General features: G+C 37.2%; 4 protein-coding genes across 7 annotated transcripts in view; all 4 read left to right on the forward strand.

Annotated features, from left to right (window-relative positions):
- Positions 1-26,469, forward strand: part of LOC134796198 (sec1 family domain-containing protein 2-like) — a 143,790-nt gene that overhangs the window by 15,147 nt on the left and 102,174 nt on the right. The gene's annotated exons all lie outside the window — the stretch shown is intronic.
- LOC134796206 (bifunctional coenzyme A synthase) lies at positions 8,329-14,441 on the forward strand. 4 transcript variants are annotated; one of them, XM_063768237.1, is made up of 10 exons: positions 8,329-8,357; positions 9,070-9,242; positions 9,558-9,738; positions 9,833-10,009; positions 10,202-10,368; positions 10,895-11,098; positions 11,256-11,344; positions 12,466-12,631; positions 13,282-13,464; positions 14,212-14,440. In XM_063768237.1, exons 2-10 carry the CDS (start codon positions 9,078-9,080, stop codon positions 14,416-14,418), a joined length of 1,539 nt encoding a protein of 512 aa, XP_063624307.1. In that variant the 5' UTR covers positions 8,329-8,357; positions 9,070-9,077; the 3' UTR covers positions 14,419-14,440. The 4 variants fall into 4 exon arrangements, with proteins under 4 accessions (XP_063624307.1, XP_063624306.1, XP_063624303.1 ...); XM_063768236.1 differs by having other exon boundaries at positions 8,341-8,409; XM_063768233.1 differs by lacking the exon at positions 8,329-8,357 and adding an exon at positions 8,469-8,746 and having other exon boundaries at positions 14,212-14,441.
- LOC134796587 (uncharacterized) lies at positions 21,489-23,371 on the forward strand. Its single transcript, XM_063768760.1, has one exon. It carries the CDS (start codon positions 21,508-21,510, stop codon positions 23,365-23,367), a length of 1,860 nt encoding a protein of 619 aa, XP_063624830.1. The 5' UTR covers positions 21,489-21,507; the 3' UTR covers positions 23,368-23,371.
- LOC134796217 (serine/threonine-protein kinase S6KL) overlaps positions 23,665-26,469 on the forward strand; it is an 86,260-nt gene continuing 83,455 nt past the window's right edge. Inside the window, exons 1-3 of the mRNA XM_063768253.1 lie at positions 23,665-23,893; positions 24,097-24,209; positions 25,229-25,457. Of these exons, the coding sequence (XP_063624323.1) occupies positions 23,807-23,893; positions 24,097-24,209; positions 25,229-25,457 (429 nt within the window). The 5' untranslated portion in view covers positions 23,665-23,806. The remainder of the gene's footprint in view (positions 23,894-24,096; positions 24,210-25,228; positions 25,458-26,469) is intronic.

A 26,469-nucleotide genomic window follows, 5' to 3' on the forward strand; every position in this document is an offset into this window, starting at 1 on the left:
CGGAAATCCATACTAATTAAAACCAAAATATTACTTTGCTAATCCGCGAAAAGATAACGTGCTAGTCAATCAGTGCTAACCCGTTATACTTACTTGCGTATTTTTACATGCAATTAATATTCCCACCCTCCCACCGCAAAAATAAATACGCAAATAAATATAACAAACCACCACCAAAAGAATAAACCTCGACACGTGTTTCGCCTCTCTACGAGGCATCCTCAGGAGTTGTTGACGGTCTGACGCCCGGCAACGGAATGACCTGTCTAGAATGGTCGGCCATATTTATACCTTGACCACTCCCCCTACCGTGCAAGTGTGAGTGAGATGGAAAAATTCGTAATAACGGCGATGACGCAACATTCAATTGTTCGTTAAGAATCATGCCCCTATTGTTGTACCTAATTATTTCCAGTTGTTCCAGAACACCCAAACGCAATCCCTTTTCGCAAACATGTAAAATATCAAAAGAATGATTCTCAGATAAAGTGTGACCTGTATCTAATAAGTTCTTTGCAAAATTGGACTTCTCTGGATGGTTATGTCTATATGACGCAACATGCTCTTTATACCTAGTAGTGAAACTACGGCCCGTTTGCCCCACATACACTTTATTGCAATCGTCACAGGTAAGCTTATAAACTCCAGACTTTTTCCCATTCTCGATCTTATCTTTGCCATTGCAAAGCTTCGAGTGCAAAGTATTATTTGTCTTAAAGGCCACAGGAATGTCGTTAGACTTCAAAATTTTGTAAATTGCATCAGACAACTTGCCAACATAAGTTATGCTCGCTTTATATTTCTTAATCGGTTCAGAGGATCGTGCCGCATACAACATAGTGTTGACCATACTATTCCGCTTTTTCCTGATGATACCATCCACAACAGACTTATCGTAACCATTCGAAACTGCTAAGTGATAAATATTATTTAATTCAATCTGATAGTGTTCATCAGAAAGAGGCACAGTCAACATTCTATGCACATAACAATGAAAAGCAGCCAACTTATGCTGCCATGGATGCGTGGAAGAAGCCGGGATAACTGTATCGGTATGTGTAGGCTTACGGTAAATTTTGAACTGATGCCTGTTGTTTACTTTAGTGATTGTTAAATCTAGAAAATTCAATGAGTTGTCTTGCTCTAGTTCCTTTTTAAACTTAATTTTTGGATGCTTACCATTAATTTCAGCAATAAATGCATCCAGCAGGCCCATACTACCCGTCCAACAAATAATCAAATCATCCACGTATCTAAAATAGTATAATATATTATTGTTGCCCACAATATGCTGGTTCTCAAAATGGTCCATAAAAATATCAGCCATTAAAGGACTTAGTGGTGAACCCATAGCCAAACCATCACTTTGCAAATAATACTGTCCCCCAAATCTGAAATAATTTTGTTTCATACAAATCGCTGTTAGATCTATCAATTCATCTACTTCCCCTGGATGTAAACGTTGCCTTTCAAAAAGACCCTTAATAATCTCCAAAGTCTCTCCATATGGCACATTTGTAAACAAACTGTCTACATCCAATGAAAGAAGAACAGCATTATCTGGTATGTTAATGTCCTGGATCTTTTCTATTAACTGCAAGCTATTTTTCAAGCAATATTTCGGCTGGAACTGGGACTTGTCTCTTATAATGGAATTCAACCTTTTTGCCAGATTATAAGTTGGCGCACCCAAATATGAGACCACTGGACGAACTGGGATATTATCCTTATGAATTTTGGGAAGTCCATAAAGAATAGGAGCTCGTGGATTCATAGGCACAACCATACTCTTCTGATGTTCGGTTTCAAAAACAAATGAAGAATTCTTAACTGCTTGTCTAAGATCTTTCTGGAACCCTGGAGTTGGGTCTCTTTGCAATCTCGAAAATCCGTCACCTTGAATAAGGTCTAGTACTTTCTGATTATACTGTCCCTTCTCCATAATCACAATGCAGTTGCCTTTATCTGCCTTTGAAACCACCAAATCACTGTCTTGCACTTTCTGTTGTATAGATCTTAGCAGCAAAACATCAGAATCAACACACGCACTCTGTGCTGGACTAGTACTCTTGATAACATTAGCCACCATGGTCTTTGTATCTACATCACCACGGCCCCGCACAATTGCAACCTCAGAATCCACTGCCAAATTTTCTAATGTTCTATGAGTAATTTTTGTCTGGAAATTATACTTCAAACCTTTATCTAAAAGCCCAATTTCATTTTCTGAGAACTCCACATTAGTTAAATTCTTGACTCGAGGATGGAAAACATGGTGAGTTGTTACTTGCACATCCCTTCTCCTTAAAAATGAACCAGAACTCGACTCTGTTAACCTATGCAATTTGTTAAGCTGGGTAGTATACATCTGGTGTGCAAGTTCAGAAGCAAAGTATCTCGCCTTCTGGTCCAGAATATCGAATTCGAGATTATGCAACTTAAATGAAAGTTCTGAATATAACACCTTAAGATGCAATTTCAAATTATCCCTTACTGAAAACCAGTGGCGAGATTCTTCGTTCAACCATATTTTCTGAGCCCTATTAATAGCCAATTTAGCAGCCCTGGAAGTACTAACCCCACTCGCCACTGGTTTTCAGTAAGGGATAATTTGAAATTGCATCTTAAGGTGTTATATTCAGAACTTTCATTTAAGTTGCATAATCTCGAATTCGATATTCTGGACCAGAAGGCGAGATACTTTGCTTCTGAACTTGCACACCAGATGTATACTACCCAGCTTAACAAATTGCATAGGTTAACAGAGTCGAGTTCTGGTTCATTTTTAAGGAGAAGGGATGTGCAAGTAACAACTCACCATGTTTTCCATCCTCGAGTCAAGAATTTAACTAATGTGGAGTTCTCAGAAAATGAAATTGGGCTTTTAGATAAAGGTTTGAAGTATAATTTCCAGACAAAAATTACTCATAGAACATTAGAAAATTTGGCAGTGGATTCTGAGGTTGCAATTGTGCGGGGCCGTGGTGATGTAGATACAAAGACCATGGTGGCTAATGTTATCAAGAGTACTAGTCCAGCACAGAGTGCGTGTGTTGATTCTGATGTTTTGCTGCTAAGATCTATACAACAGAAAGTGCAAGACAGTGATTTGGTGGTTTCAAAGGCAGATAAAGGCAACTGCATTGTGATTATGGAGAAGGGACAGTATAATCAGAAAGTACTAGACCTTATTCAAGGTGACGGATTTTCGAGATTGCAAAGAGACCCAACTCCAGGGTTCCAGAAAGATCTTAGACAAGCAGTTAAGAATTCTTCATTTGTTTTTGAAACCGAACATCAGAAGAGTATGGTTGTGCCTATGAATCCACGAGCTCCTATTCTTTATGGACTTCCCAAAATTCATAAGGATAATATCCCAGTTCGTCCAGTGGTCTCATATTTGGGTGCGCCAACTTATAATCTGGCAAAAAGGTTGAATTCCATTATAAGAGACAAGTCCCAGTTCCAGCCGAAATATTGCTTGAAAAATAGCTTGCAGTTAATAGAAAAGATCCAGGACATTAACATACCAGATAATGCTGTTCTTCTTTCATTGGATGTAGACAGTTTGTTTACAAATGTGCCATATGGAGAGACTTTGGAGATTATTAAGGGTCTTTTTGAAAGGCAACGTTTACATCCAGGGGAAGTAGATGAATTGATAGATCTAACAGCGATTTGTATGAAACAAAATTATTTCAGATTTGGGGGACAGTATTATTTGCAAAGTGATGGTTTGGCTATGGGTTCACCACTAAGTCCTTTAATGGCTGATATTTTTATGGACCATTTTGAGAACCAGCATATTGTGGGCAACAATAATATATTATACTATTTTAGATACGTGGATGATTTGATTATTTGTTGGACGGGTAGTATGGGCCTGCTGGATGCATTTATTGCTGAAATTAATGGTAAGCATCCAAAAATTAAGTTTAAAAAGGAACTAGAGCAAGACAACTCATTGAATTTTCTAGATTTAACAATCACTAAAGTAAACAACAGGCATCAGTTCAAAATTTACCGTAAGCCTACACATACCGATACAGTTATCCCGGCTTCTTCCACGCATCCATGGCAGCATAAGTTGGCTGCTTTTCATTGTTATGTGCATAGAATGTTGACTGTGCCTCTTTCTGATGAACACTATCAGATTGAATTAAATAATATTTATCACTTAGCAGTTTCGAATGGTTACGATAAGTCTGTTGTGGATGGTATCATCAGGAAAAAGCGGAATAGTATGGTCAACACTATGTTGTATGCGGCACGATCCTCTGAACCGATTAAGAAATATAAAGCGAGCATAACTTATGTTGGCAAGTTGTCTGATGCAATTTACAAAATTTTGAAGTCTAACGACATTCCTGTGGCCTTTAAGACAAATAATACTTTGCACTCGAAGCTTTGCAATGGCAAAGATAAGATCGAGAATGGGAAAAAGTCTGGAGTTTATAAGCTTACCTGTGACGATTGCAATAAAGTGTATGTGGGGCAAACGGGCCGTAGTTTCACTACTAGGTATAAAGAGCATGTTGCGTCATATAGACATAACCATCCAGAGAAGTCCAATTTTGCAAAGCACTTATTAGATACAGGTCACACTTTATCTGAGAATCATTCTTTTGATATTTTACATGTTTGCGAAAAGGGATTGCGTTTGGGTGTTCTGGAACAACTGGAAATAATTAGGTACAACAATAGGGGCATGATTCTTAACGAACAATTGAATGTTGCGTCATCGCCGTTATTACGAATTTTTCCATCTCACTCACACTTGCACGGTAGGGGGAGTGGTCAAGGTATAAATATGGCCGACCATTCTAGACAGGTCATTCCGTTGCCGGGCGTCAGACCGTCAACAACTCCTGAGGATGCCTCGTAGAGAGGCGAAACACGTGTCGAGGTTTATTCTTTTGGTGGTGGTTTGTTATATTTATTTGCGTATTTATTTTTGCGGTGGGAGGGTGGGAATATTAATTGCATGTAAAAATACGCAAGTAAGTATAACGGGTTAGCACTGATTGACTAGCACGTTATCTTTTCGCGGATTAGCAAAGTAATATTTTGGTTTTAAATAGTATGGATTTCCGCAAAGTAACGCCTGATTCTATTCACTAATAGATCGGAAGCCAGGAAGTGGAGGCTTGCAGGGTGTCAAGAATAAAAAAAAGGACGAGAAGGTGGTGAACATGTTTGCCTCAAATCCTAAGATTTCGTCTCGCGATGTTGCTAAAAAAGTTAAAATGTCTCAGTCCTATGTTCAAAAAGTGAAACGTAGGGCTGGCCTAAGGAGTTATAAGGCCCAGGCAGCACCAGATCGAGACTCGAAACAGAACTCATCCGCGAAGAAACGGTCTCGAAAACTTTATGAGAATATCATAACCAAATTTGCATGCGTCGTCATGGACGACGAAACATACATAAAAGGTGACTTTAAACAAATTCCTGGGCAAGAGTTCTATACCAGCCTAAGTAGAGTAGACGCCCCTGAAGAGTGTAAATTAAAAAAACGTTCGAAATTTCCAAAAAAGTACCTGCTTTGGCAAGCAATATGTAGCTGTGGGAAAAGAAGTCGGCCGTTTATTACTACCGGGACAATAAACGGCGATATTTATAGAAAAGAGTGTTTGCAGAAACGTTTGCTACCTTTCATAAGAAAGCATGACTCACCACCTTTGTTTTGGCCAGATTTAGCCAGTTGCCACTACTCAAAACCAGTGATGGAATGGTATGCTGCAAATGGGATCGTGGTGGTACCAAAAGTGTGCAACCCCCCAAATAGTCCGGAACTGCGGCCCGTTGAAGAGTACTGGAGTATTATGAAGGGAATTTTAAAAAAGAAAGGCGGCGGAGTAAAATCGGTCCCTGAACTACAAAAGATGTGGACATGGGCGTCAAGACAGTGTTCTATTAACATGGTGCAAAGTCTTATGAGCCGTGTACGTAGGAAAGTTAGAAAAATGGCTTACTGTGTAGACCAAATCTAAAATATGGAATGTTATTTTAAACAGCGTTAAATATGCTATTAAATGTGTAAAACATAATATACTTTTTCACTTTTATTATAATTTTGTACTACATTTTGTGTGCCCCAGTTTTGGCGTGTTCAACCTTTAGTTAATATTTGTGACTTTACCAGACATTGCCGTTTGTCAATATTATATACAAAATACCCAGGGAGGGTCGCGGACCACAAGCGAGAGGTTTGCGAGCCGCATGCGGCGCGCGGGCCGCCTGTTGCCGACCGCTGAATCTTAATAAATTCTGCTGCCAACTATGCCTAGGTATTTTGAATAAAGAGTACAAAATCATAATAGTAAAGTTGCTAGATTAAGTAATTTGTAACTTAAGTATATTATAATAGGTAATTAAAATATATTGAGAATAAGTATAGGTGAAAATTGTTTCTAGGATCTAGATAGGTTTGACTAGTTTAGCTTTTTTGCATCGTATACGAGAAATCACTGACCGCTTATTTTTATAATACACGCCCTACATAAATAATTGTGCGTGTTAGCACAGAATAAATAATAGGAAACAAAGCGCGTCTGTTACGATCAGGACAGATATGGCCGAGCGGTGGCGACAGCGCCACGCGCGGCTTATGGCTAGCCACCAAAATTGGTGTGGAACGGATGTACTTTTAACTACCTGTAGCAAAGCAAAGCGACGAAATCGCGGAGTGAGCCACGCCTGGTGTTAGCAAGATGCAGTAAGATAATTTTAAAAACAAGATGTGTATTAAAAGTCACTTATTTCTGCTTAACAAAAGACACTTTATATGTGGTCAGTGGTGCCGTATATTTAAAATACACTCGCTCTCGTCTGCTTAACTATCTGTAGGCACCTACTTATGTTTCTATTTACACAGTCTTACGATGGCCATTTGAGTAAGCCATAAATGTATTCTGGATCAGAATGAATTTAAGCTTTTGTAATAAATTGTTCAAAGCCTGATGTTTTGTATTTTATATTTTTTTCCTGTAGTTTTAATTTTCAGCAGTTAGAACAAAATGTTGACAGTTCCGAACAACTGACAGGCCGATACCGTCCGGAGTACCGTATTTTATGAGGTTCGGAGTTATCTCAGACCAAACCTACGTTTCGTGATGCAGGTATTGATATATCAGTCTCCTCGCGGTTCAAACCCCGAGTTTTTAGAAACTTATGTACGATGTAGCATTTCATATTTAGGCCGGCGCCCCACTGCTGCGCACGCTACATCCACGGCCCACGTTTTAATACAAACCGTGGGCAAGCCCACGAAATTTTGTATAGGAACGTGGGTCGTGTACATAGCGTGCGCAGCAGTGGGGCGCCGGCCTTACCGTCACTTTTCGGTGAAGGAAAACATCGTGTGGAAACCGAACTAATCTCAATAAGGCCTAGTTTAATCGCTTTCGTACAAAGTAAATGCTTACGCCATTTAATACAAACCGTGGGCAAGCCCACGAAATTTTGTATAGGAACGTGGGTCGTGTACATAGCGTGCGCAGCAGTGGGGCGCCGGCCTTACTGTCACTTTTCGGTGAAGGAAAACATCGTGTGGAAACCGAACTAATCTCAATAAGGCCTAGTTTAATCGCTTTCGTACAAAGTAAATGCTTACGCCATTATTTGGGATTGGTTGCCAAGCGGACCCCAGGCTTCTATGAGCCGTGGCATATAGCCGGGACAACGCGAGGAAGATTATGTGTTACCTGCCCCGGTCTCACAGGCCTGTAAAAGTGAGACACTGAGTATAAGTAGTAAGTAGGTACTTAATAGAAATTGTAATAGGATGAAATCTCTGCAGCAAAGAGCTGAATGTTTTGATACTTATCAATTTCTATCTTAGAGAAGTTAATCCATTCACTACCAATCCAAATCAATGACAAATCCAAAAAAAGTGGATTGTAACAACATGTATTTCTGTGCCACTATAACAAAGTACGGAACCCTCGGTGGGCTAGTCCGACTCGCACTTGTACGATTTTTTTTATAGTAGCTGCCTTATTATACTGACGTAAATGGCTTGCCAAACTAACCAATTTTTAACCCCATTTATATAGTCTGTCAGACAACTTTGTCAGTAGAAAAAGAAGCAAAATTCAAATTTACTATGAAACGATAATCCTTCGCGTATACATTTTTAAAATTTTCCGCTTTTTTTCTACTGACTTAAATGGCTTGACAGACTATATCTTCCACACTAGCTTGAACGACAAGAGCGTAAAACGGATCGCTGTCAGTGTCAGTTTGACAGTTTGTTGTCGTTATGTCAGGTCAACGGGGACTACCCGGACTACACATGAAATAAATTTATTGTTTCTAGTTTAGTACAATCTACAATCTACATAAACATTTAGATTAAGGTGCTAAGAAGCAAGTTTTCAATTTACAATTTTCATATATTTACATAATTAGGTATTGTATGGTGTTGGTATTTATTAGTTTCATTTCAAACAGTGCGCCTATGTAATCACACAGCAGTTTTTTAGTTATATCTAACGAAATATTGTAAATAAAATAAACGAGCAAATATATTATTTCGAAGTTTAGTTGATTGTGTAAACATACCAGTGTAAAATGTAGATAAGGAAAGGCTTTAGTGGTGTAGAACCTTATCAATATTATCATTTGTAAAAAGTAACCTTTGTACTGTACTAAAGAATGTTTAGTTTTAATCTTAGCCTTTCGTTTATTGTGGTATTGCTATCATTACTCCTATCTTATGTCTTTGTCGCGTTGAACAATAATTCAGGTGGGTGAAGAAAGTACTATACAGTAAAATCTGTTTTTTATTTATCAAAATTTACCCAATAACATATGCATTTTAGGCACTTTTTTTAATACCACGACAGTGCAAACGAGCCTGCCTATGTCGCCCTTGAAGCCTATAGAAGCTTAACACCCAATAGTATAACAAGCATGGGCCAACCTTTAAATGTGCAAATATTCATTGCCCTAAAATACCTCTTAAAATTTGTTGGAAAATATACCATAAAGAAAGTTTTATCAAATATTAAGTGGATATTACTGTTTTCACTTTAAAAGTTACGCAATGTTGATTTATTTTGTTTACAGATATCGGAATGGGAAAAAATGGTTTATTGTTTGTGTCGAATGCTGCAAAAGCGCACAATTATTGCTTGAAGGCCTCACAGTTTGTTCAAAGAGTGCTGTACATAAAAATAAATGAGAATTCTCTTAACACCTTACCAGTTCTTAGTAGCCAGATATCTAATATTTATACAAGGGTAAGTAAAGTCAATTTTTATATTCGGTAGACTAAAATGACATTTCCTAGTATGAACATAAAATAACATTTCATAGTATGAAATGTCATTTTAGTCTACCGAATAAAAAAATTGACTTTAATAATTAATAAAGACTATAAATATGATGGGACTACATATCAATCTTCCGGATGGGTATAACATGTAATGTAAGATCAAGATGTAGACGGCACTGCTAAGGCCACTGTGTTTGCACTAAAAACCAACAGCCGATGGATCGGGCACAAGCGGTACATGTAATACCTAACTTTAAATAAATTTTATGTTTTTTTACAGACATCTTCATATTCCAAATTGGATGTACGGCTGATAATTAAACCTGTGGATAGAGTTAAAAATATTAGGACATACTATCCCATAGACCTAGTACTCTATGATAATGAGCTATCCTCAGAGATTGAAAAGCTGAAGATATCAGCGGAGAGCCTTAAGACTGACTATCGGATACAAAGTATTGGTATGTTTTTTTTTTTATAAATTACAGGGGTTTTATATAATCCTAAGGCTCTATACAGGTTGGACCGGCTGTTTCAAATGTTCTTTTGTTTCAGAACAAGATGGCGAATTTGAAACTGTAAACGAAGAGCCTGTAAAGCAATATGAGTATGTTGCACTGGGTGGCACATTTGACCGGCTCCACAATGGGCACAAAATACTGCTGTCACAGGCTGTGCTGCGCTCGACTAAGCATGTCACTGTTGGGGTTACCGATGTTAACATGATTCAGTGTAAGTCTATGATTATATTATGTGGGGTTGTAAGTTTGTATAATGTTGTAAAACAGATTTTAAAATATTTGGTAAAAAAACCATTTGAAGAATCTTTTATAAAACCATACCATTTTCGAACGTAAAAACTTCCTTGAGTTTAAATAACATTCAGTAACACATCTATGTTTTTATATGTTGAACAAATTACAGATAAACGTTTTATTACAGCCAAAAAGCTCTTTGAATTGATAGAACCGACGGAAACGAGAATCAAAGCTGTGTTAGATTTCCTTACTGATATAAATCCCGACCTAGAGTACAATGTGCTACCCATACATGATTTGTATGGACCCACCAAAGATGACCCTAAATTTCAGGTAAGCTGTTTTCTTACACTTGTTGGATTACACTGATTTAAACTTTCACGATTATTAAACATTATCAAACTGCACAACGGGACTTAATCGCGTATTTAAGTTTTAAGATTTACCTCCGACGTTTCGAGGACGGCGTTGTCCCCGTGGTCTCGGAGAAGACTGGCTCAAGTTGACATCAACATCTTCTAGCCGCGCGAGTTTTTCGAACTACCCGCACTTGATCTTGTTTAAAACTTAAATACGCGATTAAGTCCCGTTGTGCAGTTTGATACTTGTTGGATTGTTGTTGGATTGTCAGCACAAGCCAAATTACTTCTTGTTAACACAAATAGAAGAAGGTTGTTATTTCAAATGTTCAATGAGTATGATTTTTGTAATATAGTAGGCTTTATGATTATTTATATAAAATAGAAAATCAAATGTGTAAAATCGCTCTGTGAATCACAAAGGTAGGAATTTGATATACCGACATGATGTGGACTTTATTTTTCAATCCATCAGGATACTAAAGAAATTTCTATTACAGCTAATAGTAGTAAGCGAAGAAACCCAACGCGGCGCAGAAAAAATCAACGAAAAGCGAAATGAGAACGGTCTGCCATTATTAGACACTTACGTCATCGGCCTCGCACAGGACTCGAGTCCGCAGCGCTCTCACGAGGAGGAAGAGAAAGTGAGCTCTAGTAACCAGCGGATGCGGTTACTGGGCACCATGCTGAGGCCGCCTGTAGTAAGTAGTGTTTAATTACCTATTAGAAAAGTATTTGGGCCTCTTTTATTATACATATAGCGATGGACATTGTTGGCCAGGCTACTTAAAGTGTTGCTTTAATCAAATTTGAAAATAATTTTTCCATTTGTAATGCTCAGTTGACATTTATTTACAGGATAACAACAATATACCCGCGTGGCCTTACGTGATCGGACTGGCTGGTGGCATCGCCAGCGGAAAAAGTAATATTGCTGAGAAATTAAGGTACTTAAGCTTTATTTTAAACCTAAACGCATAGAGAAGTGCACTACATCCAATACAGGTGCGTGCAGATGTGTCAAATGCGCCGGTAGCGCACCCTTCGCACACTGGCCTACGCGCTGCAGCTGCATATTGCATTATGTACAGTTTCCATAAAGATATATCGGACCTGCCATTGGTACTCACAAATATCTGAACACGTCTCAATTGTCAAGGCGCTAGAGTGCGTGTTCAGATATTTTTGAGCACCTCGGCCGCTCGGATATATCTGATCGCGACTGTACATGGTTCACGAACGACGAACTAGCGTCATTCGCAAAATTTAGAAACCTCTTCAGATTACCGCAATCTTTGGCTTTTAGTACTGTTCGCAGTATACTTAACAAAAAAAAGCCGCTTTTCTTGCAGAGCCAGGCTGTACTATATTAGCCAAGCTATGTATTTAACACGTCTGCATTTGCACCTGAACCGTGTTCAGTATGCTTTTATTTGTAGAGTCGTAAGTGCATGTCAAATATTTTCGCTATGATCAAACAAACAACAAACATCAAACATCAACATTTATTCAGCAAATAGGCCACAAGGGCACTTTTACACGTCATCATTGAATTTACATACAAGGAAAAATAATAACATCAACAATTTTATAAAATAAAACTAACAATTCAATCTAACGTATTACAATTACTAAGAGATGTATATGGTCTCTTAATGTCGAATTACATAAAAAATACAGATACAAAACACAAAAAAAAATCTATAATATGCCTACATAACTACTACTAAAGATAATGAAATAAAACTATTGAAACGGATTATATCGCGTATATTGAATACATAGAACTAGCCTTATGACCCAATTTTGCATGTATAACTAACTGGCCTTAAAATTTAGTTTATGATGGTTCGTTATTTTGTAAGTAGGTTGTTTTTGCACAGTACAGTTTTTTCCTCAGGCACCCGTTGACCACGAACGCTGTAAAGGGTTCGAAACGTCGGGAATGTCGGGATGTAGTATGTATTCAATATACGCGATATAATCCGTTTCAATAGTAACTATCGCGGTAACCAAAGACAATATTACTAAAGATAATGCCATTATTGATTTAAAAATCTGATGTCAGGTTAAAAGGCGCCGCCATTGTGAACTGCGACCTGATAGCTCATGACTTGTACAAGCCAGGGCTTCCGCTGAATCAGACCGTGGCCGATGCCTTCGGGAGAGACATTATCACGGACAGCGGCGAGGTGGACAGGCGGAAACTGGGGCAGATCGTATTTAGTGATAAGGTTTGATTTTCTTGATGGCATGACATAGATAAAGGCGTCCATAGGCTACGGTGACTGCTTACCATCAGGCGGGCCGTATGCTTGTTTGCCACCGATGTAGTATAAAAAAAGGCTCTACTCATGATTGCTATTTTTTTAACCGAACAGAGTGAGATGGAGCGATAGTTAGAACGAGACAACGTATCATAGCCAGCATGATGGAAGCGAAATATTGACCAAAAGCCCCCTCCAGACCAGCTAAACGCGACCGGCCTGATTACGACGTTTCGATTCACGCTGTTTTCAACCGATTACAGTATTTTTGTTAACAATTTAGAAATATAATATTATATTTGATAACCTTTTTCTAGAAATTAAGGGATTATATTAGAATATAATTTGCAAGTGAACATTACATTATATTTCTTTCGAGCTGGTGAGATGAAAACTTCGTGAATCGAAACATTCGAAACATGACCAAGTTGAGGGGGCGTGGCTTGGGAGTCGCGGCCAATGAAAAATCGCAAGCCCGATTCGTATAATATAATATATAGAGCCCCTAAGAGAATGAAAGGCAATCTATTACTAATTTGAAGGTTAAACTGAGGTACCTGAGTTTGCAGCTGAGTGTCGGCAAATACATGTTTAAAATCAACCGCTTTTTATTCCAGGAGCAATTAGAAAAGTTAAACCAACTGGTATGGCCAGCGGTGATCGAGGAGGCCCAGAGAAGGGTTCGGGCTCTCGGGCAGGAAGGGTACAGGGTGGTGGTGATAGAGGCGGCCGTGATGGTGCGCGCCAAGTGGTACAACCAGTGCCATCAGCTGTGGGCCGTCATCATACCGCCAGAAGAGGTGAGATGGTAGATTAGAGAGATGTCAGTATTAAGCCCGCAGGCAGGAAGGGTACAGGGTGGTGGTCTGGTGGTGATAGAGGCGGCCGTGATGGTGCGCGCCAAGTGGTACAACCAGTGCCATCAGCTGTGGGCCGTCATCATACCGCCAGAAGAGGTAAAACGATGCGTGCGTGTGTGACACGCTTAGGCCTCAATTTTATCAGCAGTCGGGGTACTCTTACTAGAGTCAAAGGATTTTCAACCTTCTGTGCTGTAGTTATGTTCCATATTTAAGCAACACTGCGGCACTCCGCGCTCGCAAATGCACGCGACCACTGTCACTGCACTCTCATTTAAATATGGAGTGACAAATGTATAGAAGATTCAAATTATTGATTTCTTGAATTGATTCTAGAGGCTCTGAGATTAGATTACGTCACTTGAAAATCATCACCCTCCCTTTTCGTCAAGGATAACGATTTACAAATGTATCTGTTTATTTACTTACCTTTTCGACGCCGTGTCAAACACAAAAGCAGTCACTCGGACGCCACGTCACCGAAGTGTCAAAACTGAAATTGAACTTTATGCATATGCACGTAGTTCTATGTTGCTTTGTGGTCTGTGACCGATTAATCCGTCTTTGGCGTTGGACCTTCGGTGTGGATATTCAAATAAGTAAATATAAACAGATACATTTGTAAATCATTATCCTTTCCTTTCTTCGTCAAACGTGAAAAAAATCTTAAAAGTAATTGTTATTCAGGCAATCAAAAGGCTACAAGAGCGCAACGGCCTCACAGAAGAAGAAGCGAGACAACGCATAGAATCCCAGCCTTCAAACCAAGAGCAAGTGTCGCTAGCTAACATAGTCTTCAGTCCGTATTGGAGCTACGAGTACACGCAGATGCAGATCGATCGCGCATGGCAACATTTACAGGAGTTATTGGACAGCAGAAAGTGTAACTGCTAGAGTCGGACCAAGAAAAGTCTGCAGCGGATTTGATAGCCCACGCAGTGCAAGTGTCATTAATACGTCATAATTTCATAGAAGTTTGACGTTTAAAATAACACGTGCACTGCGTGGGCTATCAAATCCGCTGCAGACTTTTCATGGACTGACTCTAACAATATGTTGTTAACCCTTTGAACGCCACGCCTAAGAGCGTTTTCACATTGTCCGATCCGATATCGGATGTAGGATCCTACATCTGCGTAGGCGGGCCGCGGGGGCGCTGTCTTTAGCGATCACGCACACTACAACAAGCCTACACACACGCACACAAACAAATATTATCGGTACGACAGCTGACGGGGGCTCCGACATGGCTGAATTTATCGGAAGCGCCTTTCCGATATCGGATGCCGGAAGGCGCCTATGACAAAAACAGCTGCAAGAGAATGCCATTGGCATTAAGTCAGCCTTTTTTGCGTTGTCTATCGTTGTTTAGTAATAATGTTTTATTAAATGTATAAATAAATATGTACAAACCAGGGATGTTACGGAGCTCCGGTTCCGTTTCCGTTAAGACGGAACTTCCGTTTGGTATTACACATCCGTTTCTGTTCCGGTTCCGTTATGTTTGAAACGGAAGTTATAACGGATGTCAATGCTTCGCGCGGCGGCGGCGTACATCAAAAACAAACAGGTTCATACCAGTCATTCGCTCATCGCCCCGCTTGCCACGTGCTACGCTAATTTGTTGTTTGTTTGTATACCTACTTTGTTTTATTCGTGTTATTAAAATTAAAATCGTATGTGTTCTGTTGTGTACTGACTGTGTGTAGTGTGTGTGGTGAATGTTAGTGTGTATAAAAACGCACAACGAAGCCGGAATCAAGTTCGATTTGAAACTATTTTGATGAAGTTAGTGGAGACACGGCTAAGTGTAAACTTTGTCTGAAGGTTTATTCTAAAAAGGGGAAAACGAATACATCGTTAAAAAGTCAGGCTCCGATTCTGGTTCCGGTTCCGTTTTCGGTTCCGTTTCCGTTATCGGTTCCGTTTCCGTTTTCGGTTCCGTTAAACTCAGCGAAATGCTATACATGGAAGTATTCTGTCCGCTCAATTATGACCCAACGCAAACTACCCCGCGATAGGCGGTACTTACAAACTGCTCGATTGGCAATCTCAGTACCACCGAGATGACAGTCAGTGACAAATGGCTAAATTGCTTTATAAAAACAACGTTTTTTTGTAATTAAAAATATATTCATGTGTCGTGAAGTGGTGCAGAAGTTATTTTAGTTCATACCAAGGACAGTGGAATCACTTTTCACTTGTAGTAAACAGATAACTTCAGTAGAATTTGGAAAAAACATGACGATTTGTTTTCAATACTACCGTGCTAAGCTAAAACGTAACAACTGCATACGACTTTCATAACAACATACGACTTTTTAAATTGCGAGGATAATAGGGATGGTGTTATGCTAAATGAAGTAGACTATTTTATTAACTTGTGTTTGGTTTAGGTATTTTCTATATAATTATAAATGTAGTAATAAATTCCTTCTTACAGATTTGTATTTTCCTTTTTTATTTCATGAGATGGAGCTATAAAAAAACTACCTAGTTATTTCGAATTAATAATCAAATTTGGTATTGTCATTTTACATTACTTTCCATTCAGATTCCCACAAGATGCTATTCGCAGAGAACTATGGAAAAAAGCTGTCCAATAGGGTATTTTCCAACTAGTCAAATCAGTTACTTTTTTAGAACTGTCAAAACGATTTGCTAATATGAAATTTATATGAAACTTTACATCGTGACGTCACGGTCAACTCACCTACTTTTTATATTTCTATCCGATTTATTAAATAGAACTTGTGTTTAAAAATAACTCCTATCTGTGCTTTTCTAATAATTATCAGGTGCTTTATTTCATGCATGGTGTAAAATAATTTATTTTAAATACAGTATAATACCCTATTAGAGAGACATGAAATTGAGTGGATGCCTGGCAAGATATCTAGAATATGTTCTATTCATGAGATATAACCCGTGAGATAATCATACCCTAAAATATTCTGAACTGAAAGTGGGGATTTATTGTGACTCCGCCTGTTCAAATATTTTTGACCCGATTCGTGTACCCATGTAAATTTTGCAGACTGTATAGCCAGTCCGATTTCTAAGATCAAGTTCGCCATACATTTACTATGGCGTACTTGATCTTAGAAAAACGGACAGACTATACCTGAACGTGACTTCGCACTGCCATGCAGATTGATAATAAAATATACAAAATACTTATTATAGCGGAATACATTTATACAACAATGATATATTTACTTATGTTGAGTTAGTCTGTCATGTCATAACAACATTTTAACTAGTTATCTTTTAATCTGCATTAAATTATTATACGTGAATTATTTGACTGGTTCTTCACTGTATGGCATAAACCTATCCCTGTCCAAGTCATATTCTAATCAAATATGAACCGCGAACTCTCAGCGGCCAGTACGTACAGCAAGAAGGTTATTAGCGGATTAATGTCGCTGATTGGTAGTTATTGACATTATATGCATTTCATCTACACTTAGCTATGTACCATTAGTGTAATAAAGATGACTCTTATTTTGTTTACGAGCTTTGATTACAGGCTCTGTAAACGCGTCGTCTTATTTGAATGTAGGCGTAATTGTGTATGTGTGCTAATTTGGCCCGAGAATTTGAACGGTAATGTTCCTAAAGGCGGTATCCATGGTTATATATGATCGCAGGTTAAACTAAATTGAAAACATCTGTTTCCGTTTTCGGTTCCGATAAAACCACATCCGTTACATCCCTGGTACAAACACATATTTTTTACATTTTACTTCCTTCCGACATCCGATCTCTCGGACAATGTGAAAACGCTCTAACATGGGCGTCGCGTCAACGAAAACCTTGTCGGAATGCTCGGTTGATTATTAAAGCCCCTGTACACAATGGGACAGCGTGGGCCAGTCTGGGGGACGCATTTATGCGTTAGAGGGAGCAAGTGATATTGCTATCTCATTCTACCGCATGGCTGCGTCCCTTGGACTGGCCGGCGCTGGCCCATTGTGTACAGGGGCCTTTAGGTGGTCAAGGGGTTAAATTGTTATTAGGCCTTCACTGTCACGTATAGATTTAGAGCCTGATTGTCTACGGGCTCTGATTTTAGATCGAACTTCTATTGTTACAGAAATCTGTAAGATTTCGATGATGGTTACCTTTTGTGTAAGGAATTCGAATATGCCACAGACAATTAACAGTTGATATTTGAATTGATTCGGAACCATAGACAAAATGGGCTCTGAATTGAGACCCGTGGTGGTCATATTTTACAGGCAATAATAGAAATTTAAGGAAATGCCATGTTTTACATATGTACATTGTTTAAAGAAATTATGGTTCAGTTTATTAAATGTAAGTATCAATGTGTTGGACTTCTTTTTAAACATATCAGTAAGGGTGGTAAAAATCAAACACAATGCTGGCTTTTAGTTGCGTGATCGTGCCTATACACTTTATCTGACAAGGTCTCCAAATACGGCGTAAATGAGTAGTTACCATTATTACGCCAATCTCTGTCTATCATACTTAGGTACTTGATAGTAAGAAACAAATGCTAGCAAATGCACAAATGTAAATATGCCGTAAGAAACATGTTATTTACGCAAACTGCCACATTTTAAAACATGTACCTAAGTCTGACTGGCAAACCAACTATGTTAGCAGAAAAGAGTGTGTACTGTCTCTTCCGAAAATCGTTATTTCCAGATTGCGATTTTTGCCATTCGCAATTTTTACCATTTTACTTTTTCTCAATAACTTCCTTTCCCGAAAGCATTTCTAACCATTCGCATATTTTCCCATTAATTTTATTTTCCAGTAGCTTATTTTCCTAATAGGGTTACTATCTATTCGCATAATTTGGATATGTATTCTTATTATTATAATATACGAGACACTAACTAAAAAATAACTTATTTTTGTTACACAATATCGTACCTATAATAAAATAAGTCGGTTCTGGTTTTGCTCGCAGTTCACCCGCTTCGCTCGTCGTCGCACCTATCTATAGTTCGTTTTTTCAGCATTAGAAATAAGGTAAACAATCTTGATGTGTCTTTTAATTGAAAAACATATTTTAAAAATAAGTTACGGCAAATATGTAACAACTATGAATCTAATACGATCATTTATATTCTTCTGCTTTCATAAGTAATAAGTTCCTGATTTTTAAAAAGCGTTTTTCAATTAAAAGACATGTCAAGATCGCTTACCTTCTTTCAAGTTCTTTCTAATGCTAAAAAAAACGAACTATATTTTCTGTCTTCCATGATTGTAAACAAATGAAATATAGTGGGAAATTATGCGAATGGTTAGAAAACCTATTAGAAAATTAAGCTATTGGAGACAGTACACACTCGTAGAAAAGGGTGCCAAAATTTTAAAAATGTAGGCGCGAAAGGATTGATTACAATCTCGTGCCTTTTTAACCAACTTCATAAAAGGAGGAGGTTACCAATTCGACCGTATTATTTTTTCTAGGTACTGATAAAGTTATTCAAAATTGTACATTAAAAGTAACATACAATTAGGAAATACACACTAACTAAACAATAACTTAAATGTATCTAAATTAATGAATAAACTAAGAGTACAATGCTTAATAAAAAATATCTTATTCTAAAAGTCGTCCGCGAGCTGTACCGGGTGCACACCGGGTGCAAAGGTACCCATCAGTCCCATCACACTTGCCACGTTACCACGTTTGGATAGCGATGGCCAACCTTTGCACCAGGTACGAACCAACTAATTGGTTTGCCAGACGATAGGACGGATATCTTTCTTTTAGACACAGAAAACAGGCCATATACTTACGACTATTTGAAAACGTACATAACGATACGATACGTTACGTATGTACTTATATAAGAAGCCACATGGAAGCCACAATCAAATTTTATGTTTACATATTTACTTAATTGGAACATTTGGAACTTATGACATGAATAAAATATATTTTCTTAAATAGATTGTCTCATTTAGTATTATTATGGAAATGCGATAGGTAGATAATGTAATGAGTATAATAACGTAAAACGAGTATTACAATCCTCCTAATTTGACTGGTCTACTCTACATTGATTTACTAGCTAACGCATTCATTGTTCAGATACGTTCGTTGCGCTACGTTGTTGCCCATTGGATTCCACTTCCAGTAAAAATCCTCCGTGGAGAGTTGGAGACTTGATGGATCTCCATAAAAGGCTAACTATGAAAAATATATGCTTGTCATGTATTTCGCTATTTATTTTAGTATATCCTATCTGCGCAGCCAGAATCTTACCGACTACCGATTACGAGTCTACAAATGAAGGAAAAAGGACCGAATTTCTTGTAAGTTCAATTATTGACTATATTTATTTCAAATTTTATTAGTTTGACATAGCTTCTTACTGTTAGCCAACATAACACAAGGCCCCAACGCTGTCTCTTCTCTTTGACGGCGCAGCAACTAGTATAATTTCGCTCTCCTTGCTCTTTTAAAAATGCCGTTTGTCAAAAAAGGACAACCATACTGTTGACAAGATGGACTTCAAATCCAGGTGTCCCCTTTTAAGGTAGACCCAGGTTGTGTATGTGTGCGTGAAAACGTATATGTGTGCTCTTTTAGGGATGTGAAAAGTCGATTTTAATCATGTTATATATCGATAAACGCTACACAGCGGAACGAAATAGCGATTAATTGAAGCTTCAATATCTTCGTTAAACATAAACATACTTAATTGAAATGCTAATGAATAATGAATATATTATAATATAATAAAATAATTCAATTATTGCGGAACACCTATTTTAATAGGTATGTATGTATTTTAATTAGATATCTGAACTTTCCCTTGGTTCCCTGCTGGGGCGTGACTATAAAATTGTGATCTGATAACCACAATAAAGAATAAAAGCGTTTTTGTTCATTTTAGGTATCGTTAAACCTTTGAAGTAATATTTAAATTGCAAGAAATGTCGATAGTTTATCGATATGACTTTATCGACATGGCTACAGCAAGGTGGGCCACATCACACAACCTGGTCCTGGTTCTACCTAAAACGATAACACCTTGATTTGAAGTCTATCTTGTCAACAGTATGGTTGTCCTTTTTTGACAAACGGCATTTTTAAAAGAGCGAGGAGAGATAAATTATACTAGTTGCTGCGCCGTCAAAGAGAACTAAAAAACTTTGGGGCCTTGATTTGATACAAATTTGACATGTCGAGAAAGTTTAAAGACATTTTTACACGACACGACCTTAGTTTAGTTGATAATGATAATAGTCCGACAGAACTACAGAGTCCGTCTAACTAAGGTAACTCTAGCTTCACAGGTCTAGAACAAAGAATATAATACTCACTAGGAGAAGAACGATAACTCCATACAAAGAAATGTCCCTTACAAAAGTTCGTTTATACCATAGACAAAGGAAAGCATATACTATATAAAAGCGCTCTGGTGGGATAGCATTGTAACTAGAATTGACAACCCGTTTAGCCTAGCGGGTATCTAGCGGGTATGGCAGTAATCCAATGGGGTTGGCCGGTGGAAGTTTTTAGCAGATGGCGCCATCATAGCTTGCCCCGTCAATCCCTAGAATTGTGTCAAATTTTTGTTTTTTTAATACCCTGGATGCCAGCTCTTTAAGCCAAATCTCATAGAAAAAGGGGCAAGCTATGATGGCGCCATCTAGGCAAACCTTTGACAGTTGCCAACCCCATTCAGGAAGCTAATGGTCCTGGGTTCGAATCCCGGCGAGGGAATTTCTTTTTGTATTTTTTCTTTTTTGTTGGGGTGAGGTTTTTAAATTAGCAATATTAGCATAACACAAATAAAATAAAAAATACGTTAAAAGATAATTATTACTATATTTAGAAATTCTTTAAATTGTATTTTGCCCAAAGGCTCAGTTTAATCATACAGCGGGGAAATGCGGCCAGTGTCGTGGGAACTATGCCCCAGGTGACATTAGGATTTGTCGATACTGCAATAAAGTAATGTATTGTTACAGGTAAATTTAATAAATATGAACTTAAAAAATAATGGTTGGAATAATATTTTCAGCATGGGGCATTGGTCAGACATGTTTTATAGTCTGAGTAAGTTACCTCTATTAACACATACAATATCGAACATTGAAAACGAAGATCATTATATTGAAGATACGGTACCATATCATTCAAATATTATTGTTATCAATTGTTTAAACTTTGAAGAATTTGAGGAGTCTTTAACAAAGACAACAGAAAGTCCGTATTGGAATCCTTTAGGAAATGTTGTTGTTCTTTTTAGAACAATTCAAAACGACATAACGATAGCAAAAATATTCTTTATTTTGTGGTATTTCAAGTCTCCTAATGCTGCAATAATACAATTTGACGATGACAAAGAAGTACTATATTTGTCAAGTTATGAGCCTTATGTGTACGAAAACTACACACTTCCATTAGTATTTGGGTGTTGGACTACAAAAAAAATCGGCATACCAGTAGACGGTTTTCAAAATGGATTCGCGTGTGAAGAAGGATGTTATAATGTATCTTCGCAATCAAAATTTCGAGCTAACAATCTGGGCACCTGCATTGGATTTTATACTCGATCGATACCTTACAGTGAGTTAAAAACTGTAACCATTCTTGATTTGTTTGAGCCCAAAGGCAGAAATCTCCACGGGTTTCCTCTACGAGCGTTTACGACAGAAGTAAAACCATTTCTTACAATAGAAGAGGAAGCGAATAATACATATTCAATTGGAGCAAGAGATGGCGAGTTGTGGAAAGCAATAGCAGAAGTCATGAATTTCACCATTGATCTATCTCCAAGCGCTAGCGTAATGAAACTACCATTTAATTTCGAATTAAATATCCAACACATTTTTTCATTAGGCCATAGGAAGGCAGATCTTTTCCTTATACCAATATATCAAATGGATTTAATAATTGTAGCATTGGATCAAACATTTATCATAGCTGATAGTGGAGTTTGTATAGCGGCTCCTAGAGCAGAATTCGAAACCATTTTATTTGATTTTAAACTCTTGCAGAACAATTACATCATGATCATAAAATTCATTTTTAGTTTTTTAGGATCTTGGATAGTGTTTTCAGTATTCAATATTGCAGAAAAAGGTGAAATAAGTTTAGATCAAATAGGGAAGGATTTCCTTAATTGTATACGAAATATTCTAATTATTTCATTGTTAAAACCTCCTAAAAAGGGGTCTTTTCGAATATTTTTAGGCTTTAGTCTGTGGAGCTACTTCATTTTAAATTTCGCCTCGCAGGCAACTATTACTTCTTTTTTCACGGCCATGAAAAAAGGAAAGGAAGTAGAAACTTTCGAAGATGTAATTGAAAAGGGATATATTATTGAAGGTATGGCATCCCCAGATGTAGTTCTTCCAGATACAGAAGAAACATTCTCAAAGATCAATTCGAAATTAGTACCAATTAACAATTTATTTACATGTATAGAAAGAATGAAAAATGATAGCAGGAGGTTTTGTCTCATAGATTGTGAAGTGGGGCGGTATTTGGAGCGAAATGAATTAAATTATAAAGGCCAACAATATTTACATATAATTAAAGACAAAATACATAATCACTATTTAAATATGATATTTCCTAAACATTCACCCTTGACGGAGCATTTTAACAAACATGTGATGGCAATATTTGAAGGAGGTCTTGTAAGAAAATGGGAACAATATCGTTTTAGTGAACTAAAACAAGAGATTCCAGTGAAGCCTTTAGGCGTGGAAGAACTTTCAATTATTTTTAAATGCCATTTTCTTTTTTTGGGTATTACTTTTATGTTGTTTGTTGCCGAAGTAACCTTTGGTAATTTAAACAAAATTGTAAAAAGAAAGATACGTAGTTACTCTTAATTTATAATGAATTCTAAATTCAAATTTTAATAGTATGTTTACTGGACATACTATTTTATAAGCTTACAAACAACAAAAGCCGCAACTGTATTCCCTAATAAATTCATAACTCCCTCGGGATATAAATCACTTATAATTGCACTGTATTTTGAAATACAGATGGCGCTTCAAAATGGATACAAAATAGTTCCACGAGAGGGCTCTCTTTGTCCTATATATTGTACTACTCTTTGGTCCGACTCTAGAACCCTTGTCTGTGAGTGTGGAATCGGCTTAAGTTTGGCTGAACATATCTGTGTCTATGCCTCTTAAAACTAAGCAATAAAAAAAAACACCATGTTTATGGTTAGAATTAGGTCACACAAACATTTCGAAATAATTTAAAAATACAAGTGAAACAAATTTACTACCGATATGACAAGATATTTTAGCTAGTTTAATGGGCAATTCGCAAACAAAGAGCACACAGCAGCGGAACAACAAATCTACGCACTCAAACCGTGACGGACAAGCCTTCTCAAGTCAGGTAAAAAACTTGCTAATGTCATTCTCAGCTGAATATACGTAACGCAATAAAAATATGTGTTAATCTTTTGTTCTTCCTTAGTTTACTTCCATGTGCTGTGGCATCTATAATATAGATGACTTGTATAATTATAATTATTTCCGTGATTGTCAGTTGACAGCTCTTTGTTACCATTGATAGCTAACGTTAATTTTTGTGATTAGTTTAGCCTGTCCCATTTCGTTGGTAACCTCAGTGGGCGCTCGCTGGTCAGCGTTACGAGTAACCAGTCCGTGTACAGCGCATCGCGGCCTTGGTCTCGCGTTTCACGACGAAGGTTAGTAGCATACATTATTTAGACATCATAACAAACCATGTACGAATGTTACACAGATCGCGATCTGTTGTTTTGAATGTTGAAGACTTCGTTTCTCTTTAACACGTGGTATTATTCTAAATGTATTCTAGTAGGTACTAAACCTTTAGGTTTAACCCGTTTCCTGCAATCATCAGAAATCAGAACATTTTACCAAGATGTATTAGAGACCTACAGATTGCACTATTTTGTAAAGTTGAATTTTTTTAAGCTAACCATTTCGAACTATGTGAGCTCATAGTCCTAAACGGTCAGCTTAAAATTATTCAACTATAAACACATAAGTTGATGATCAGAGCTCGGATTTTTCACGGCAAAACAAAACACTATCGGAATCTAGCCAGTGATAGAAACATTATTTTATCGATATAGATAATTCAGTACTAGAAGAAAATATGTCACCAAATAAAATAAATATGTAATAAAAACATTTGTATGAAGTTATATATTAGAAACAGACGCAATTTCTTCTTCAAAATCTACGTCAGTACACACAGCAGCACATGTCATTTTATTTGTGTAATAGTGATAGGAGTAGATAATCATTGTACCACTCATTGTCTTTCGGCGTGGAAAATATACATACTCATACCAAATTTCAGCGTTGTAGCACTAACGGTCACTGAGATTATCTGCGGACGGACGGACGGACGGACAGACATGGCGAAACTATAAGGGTTCCTAGTTGACTATGGAACCCTAAAAATGTATTGAGGCAATACCTGTCATATACTCTAGTAATACTCGATATCGATAAAATAATATTTCAAGCACTGGCTAGATTACGCTAGTGTTTTGTTTTGCCGTGAAAAATCCGAGCTCTGTTTATAATATATGTCCAAATCAAAGGGTTCTCTGCATTGATATTGTGTATCTTTTTGTAGTATTAAAGCTTCCACAGACCATATTTTTTTCTGGTTAAATCAGTTTTTCTTTCGACTTTGTAATTAGTTAAAACTGGAATGTACAACATCTTTCAGATGGAATGACTCAACATTGACCAATCCCCTTGAAGCGAGTAAGACAGCCTGGCCGGTGGCACATAAGGAATCAATATTCCTACCAGAATTCCCCATATCCTCTGACCTGCTACAAAAAGATTTTGAAATAAAGGAGACAATAGCCAAGGGTGCCTTTGGACAAGTGTACAAAGTAAACAAAGTTATAGAAGACAAAGATTACGCTTTGAAAGTTCTCAGCAAAGCACAGGTGAGTTGAATTTGCAAATTTTTTTTATATGTTTACATGACCTTACAGAAGATCCAATGCGCCATGAAACGTAAGATTAACATATAACAAACAGGAATATATAAGTTATTACAAATAACAATCAGGTACAAACAAAATATAATACATTTATAGATGTCCTATAACTTTATGTCCGATTTTTATGCACAAGTAACATTAACATTAGAAACATTTAATTGCACTTAATTCTCAGGTAAATCACAGGTTTTTAGTCTCTTATGTAACATATTTAATGTAATGTAACATAGTTATGCATTATGATACCTTCTATATTCAGATAATGAGGCCTAATTTGGTATAAATTGCTCTGAACATCAGTTATTCCATCAATCACAAAAAATGGTGTTTTGATGATAATCAACAATCAACATAGACCTCCAAGAATAAAAACATATAAGTTAATATAATGGATCCATTTCACAAAATCATTAAGTAGTGGAAGTCTCTAACAAAAGGAGTTAAATAGATACATTGCCGATGTAACATCGGTTTGTATTAAAATCACAAGTTTTCAGGAAATGCCCAATGTGTCACTTTCTGAGGAGTTTCCTATTTGTAACCACTCCAAATAGCTTCATTGTTTATGTTTATCTAGAAGTGTAGGTATTGTTTTGCAATGTTCTGCAATATTGCATGATGTAATTGGTGTCACTACAGGGATCATTTAGGTTGTTAATCTTAGTACTATTTGTTATATTAGGGTTTTCTACATGTTGCTGCAAGTTTAAATGCTTATTTGGTTTTATATTGCGTATAACCAATTACAAAAATGTAAAACATGTAGACGCTACACTGCAGGCAGACAAAAAAAAATACATAATTGTGCATCTAAGTAGAATATATTAAAATTTATTGTTTCCCTAAATGAATAAATGATATTAGTGGATAGTGGACAACCACTTATTATGGAAATTATTTATTGTGAGTATGTGAAACATAGCTGGGCAAATCATTTTTTTGACTGTCATAAAGT

This window comes from Cydia splendana, chromosome 13, assembly GCF_910591565.1.
Source record: "Cydia splendana chromosome 13, ilCydSple1.2, whole genome shotgun sequence".
Lineage (NCBI taxonomy): Eukaryota > Metazoa > Arthropoda > Insecta > Lepidoptera > Tortricidae > Cydia > Cydia splendana.

What these genes read in the sequence shown, in the direction of transcription:
- LOC134796206 (XM_063768233.1), top strand. Translation starts at nt 8,656, where the DNA reads ATGTTTAGTTTTAATCTTAGCCTTTCGTTTATTGTGGTATTGCTATCA. An exon ending in AGATCGTATTTAGTGATAAG is followed by an intron (nt 12,632 to 13,281) that starts GTTTGATTTTCT and finishes TTTTTATTCCAG; the next exon opens with GAGCAATTAGAAAAGTTAAA. An exon ending in TCATCATACCGCCAGAAGAG is followed by an intron (nt 13,465 to 14,211) that starts GTGAGATGGTAG and finishes ATTGTTATTCAG; the next exon opens with GCAATCAAAAGGCTACAAGA.
- LOC134796587 (XM_063768760.1), top strand. Translation starts at nt 21,508, where the DNA reads ATGAACTTAAAAAATAATGGTTGGAATAATATTTTCAGCATGGGGCAT.